Genomic DNA, 3,203 nt, shown 5'->3' with positions numbered 1-3,203 from the left:
CACATCTACTATCCATCGGTGTAATAGGATTTGATGGCTCGATCTACAAAAAAAAAGACAGAAATCTACAAAATTATTTTTTATATTTGAAGTTTTATAACGCATTATAATGCATAAGCGAAACAACCAATTAGAATCCTTCCTTTATGATCATTTTACGGATAAGAAGAACTTTGATTAGTCGATTCTCTTATACCCCATGCATTTTGTGTTATGCAAAAGTCTGTACTGTGACCATTGATATTTCTCTCTTTAAAGTATATTGCACGCAAAAATTGCGATTGCATTCAACGTGTTCCTTTATTAAATTGCTCATAGAAGTCGGCTGTTGGTTGATGTTTATAAACGAAGCGGTTCAGGTATTCCTGATGTTGCTTCTGTTGCTCAGCAAGCCGCAAATTTTCCTCGGCAATTTTCTTATTGAGCTCCCTAGAGGAAATACAATGTAGCATTTAAAATATTATTTACATGTGCAAATATAAAAGAACTCATTAATATCGAAGAGTTTTTAAAGAAGCAAGTTAAAAAATTATGATTTTTATTCAAAATATATGTCATTAAAAATAATCTTGTTATATAAAATATATTTAAATATTTTTTTTAATGATATTTAAATAAAAAAATAAATACGAAATTGTTTTAGGATCTTACGATTTTCTTTGATTTAATTCGCGATCATACGAGTATGCGGTTTGAAGGTGCGAATCCATTAAGCAATCCCAAGTCTCATTGATACGTTTCTCTTCCAATTTGATTTTCTGTAAAAAACGAATTTCCATGCATTCTTAAAGTCAATAATTCTGTGTAGATTTATAAGGGCCGATGCGATGAATATGTAAAATACATCATTGCATCAAATATAGAAAACTTTATTTTAAACATATGTATATTAATAATGCATGTAACTATGAATCAACAGTGAAATTAATTATAATCAATGACAACGTATACCAATTTCTATTGTTGGGGTATAATGTTATTTAGAATACGATTATATGTACAAATTATATCTGATTTACAAAATTTTATTCGAATTAGCTCTTTTTTAACTTCTTCCATTATATTGAACAGCTTAAAATACTACAATGAAAAAAATGTGTGTGTGTTGTGTATTAAATTTTAAATAGTAAATAAATATTTACAGTAAACAAATATTTATTTTTGAACAGTATTAATTAAATATTTACTAAATATAAATGTACATTTATTTGATATAAGAACCAATAAATTAATTTGATTAAATTATTATTTTTTTAGTAAATATTTATTTACTGTAAATAAGTATATGTTAATATTGAAATATATATTAAGATTAAAATTTTTTCTTAGATTGATAGGATTATTGATACATTAAAGCGTAATTCTGCCACTCATACTAACATGTATCTCCTCCATTTGTTGCAACTGAGCATCTCTGAAGACCTTCAACTCGTCTGTAGTCATGCCCTTGTATCGGTCCGTCAACGGCTTGTGCGGACCGCGGGTGCTCTCAGCCTGTTCTCTAGCCTCGGTGAGGAAATCTCCAGTCACGTGATTATAGATTTCCGCTTTCTTGTCCTCCTCATCTTGAACGGCTTCGCAATGACGGCGATGCTGCTGCTCCTCGACCTGCAATCGAGCGGAAATAAATTCCGCGAAACCATCGCGAAGCATTGAAAGATATAAGGGCCAGGGAAGCGGTCGCGAAGGAAGAGGGATTAATGCTGAGTTAAAATATAGCGGGAGGAAGTAGAGAGAGAAATAAAAAAGAAATCGACAACTTTATTGTGGCAAATTATCATAGCACTTTGCACGATGATGTCATGAAGTTTATTCATCGACTATAAGAGAATTGTGTAGGCGACTTTTATGTCCCGCGACGAGATAAAATGCATGTGGACTGCGCAAAAATGTAGCGCGGTGTTTTTTATTACGTTGTATCTGCGATTGATTTATTAGTATAAACGCTTTTTGATCATATTTATTCTCTGTGAGAAAGTTAATATCACAAAAACTTTACAACCTCTGAAAAAGGAAAAAGCATCCTGGCGTATATAGTATAATTGTTTATACTATATATATTATATATATAGTTATATAGTATAATTTCAATTCTTCATATAGGTGTAGTTTTGTATGTAATATTTAAATGCATGAAATTGTTTAAAAAGTTTCGGGTTAGTATTTATTTGTATCATTCAATAGAATTTTTTTTACTCGGAAATAATCATCTAAAAATAAAAAATATTGTATGTATTAAGAAAACGATCTGATTGGTTTAAATAATAATTCTGATAGAAAATGGGTGAATCGAAACTTTCTTGAAAATATTAGAATTTTAGTTGAGATAATTAGAATTTTAATCGATATACTTATTCTGATAAAAATAAGAATTCTAATGGACTTTATCAGAAATATTAACCAAAATTCCGATTATTTAACAAAAATTCTAGTAGCCGAGCAATTCTTTTATCAAAAATTTAACCAAAAATTTTTTTCTATTATTTGAATAAGTAAACAAATACATAAAAATAATATAATTTTAATACGTAAATTCTAAGATAAATGAATAAAACCTCTTAATTTTACATATTATAAATGTTAGTTTTATTAAAAAGTATATTTTAACACACATTTTGTTTCCACAATTTGTTTTCAAATATTTTATTTTGTATATTAATGTTTACATAAAGTGTTACTTTATTTTAATATATTCATCTTGTTTTAAATTAACATAAAAACTTGAGCAGACCATTTGAGACACGCGAAATGTGTCAACTTTAATACAAATGTTTCTATTGTATATTTTTGTTTTAAATCAACAAAATAAAAGTATTGTTTGCCCCAATTTAAAATCAGTAGTATTAATTATATATTGTATATAATATATTGATTGTATTTATAATTTAATGATATTTGAGATTAATATGTACAAAGTTTATTCTCAATATTTTATAAAAAAGGAAAAATAAAAGAAGGAAAAATAAAAGAGATACAGATTCTCGGCCAGTAAACAAAGGTATTGTGACTGAGCTTGGTTTTTTTTTTGTTGAAGTATAAAAAAAATATGTCAGATAACTTTAACCCCAGGTTAAACAGATTTAGATTTTTCTGCGATATAATTTTCATATGTGTCATATCCGGAATTTTTCTAAAAGAAAAACAACCGATACAAAAAAGAAGAACGAATCTTGAAACATCTTCTTAAACTCTACATATATATA

The 3,203-nt window shown here is 27.6% G+C and overlaps 1 protein-coding gene across 1 annotated transcript in view; it reads right to left on the bottom strand.

Moving 5' to 3' along the window:
* Window positions 1-287: 287 nt before the first annotated feature.
* LOC105618795 (RIB43A-like with coiled-coils protein 2) overlaps window positions 288-3,203 on the bottom strand; it is a 15,599-nt gene continuing 12,683 nt past the window's right edge. Inside the window, 3 exon segments of the mRNA XM_012200329.1 lie at window positions 288-429; window positions 652-758; window positions 1,381-1,608. Coding sequence (XP_012055719.1) covers window positions 288-429; window positions 652-758; window positions 1,381-1,608 — 477 coding nt within the window.

This window comes from Atta cephalotes (assembly GCF_000143395.1).
Source record: "Atta cephalotes unplaced genomic scaffold scaffold00001, whole genome shotgun sequence".
In the NCBI taxonomy this organism is placed as follows: Eukaryota; Metazoa; Arthropoda; class Insecta; order Hymenoptera; family Formicidae; genus Atta; species Atta cephalotes.
This window is presented reverse-complemented; position numbering and strand designations above follow the sequence as displayed.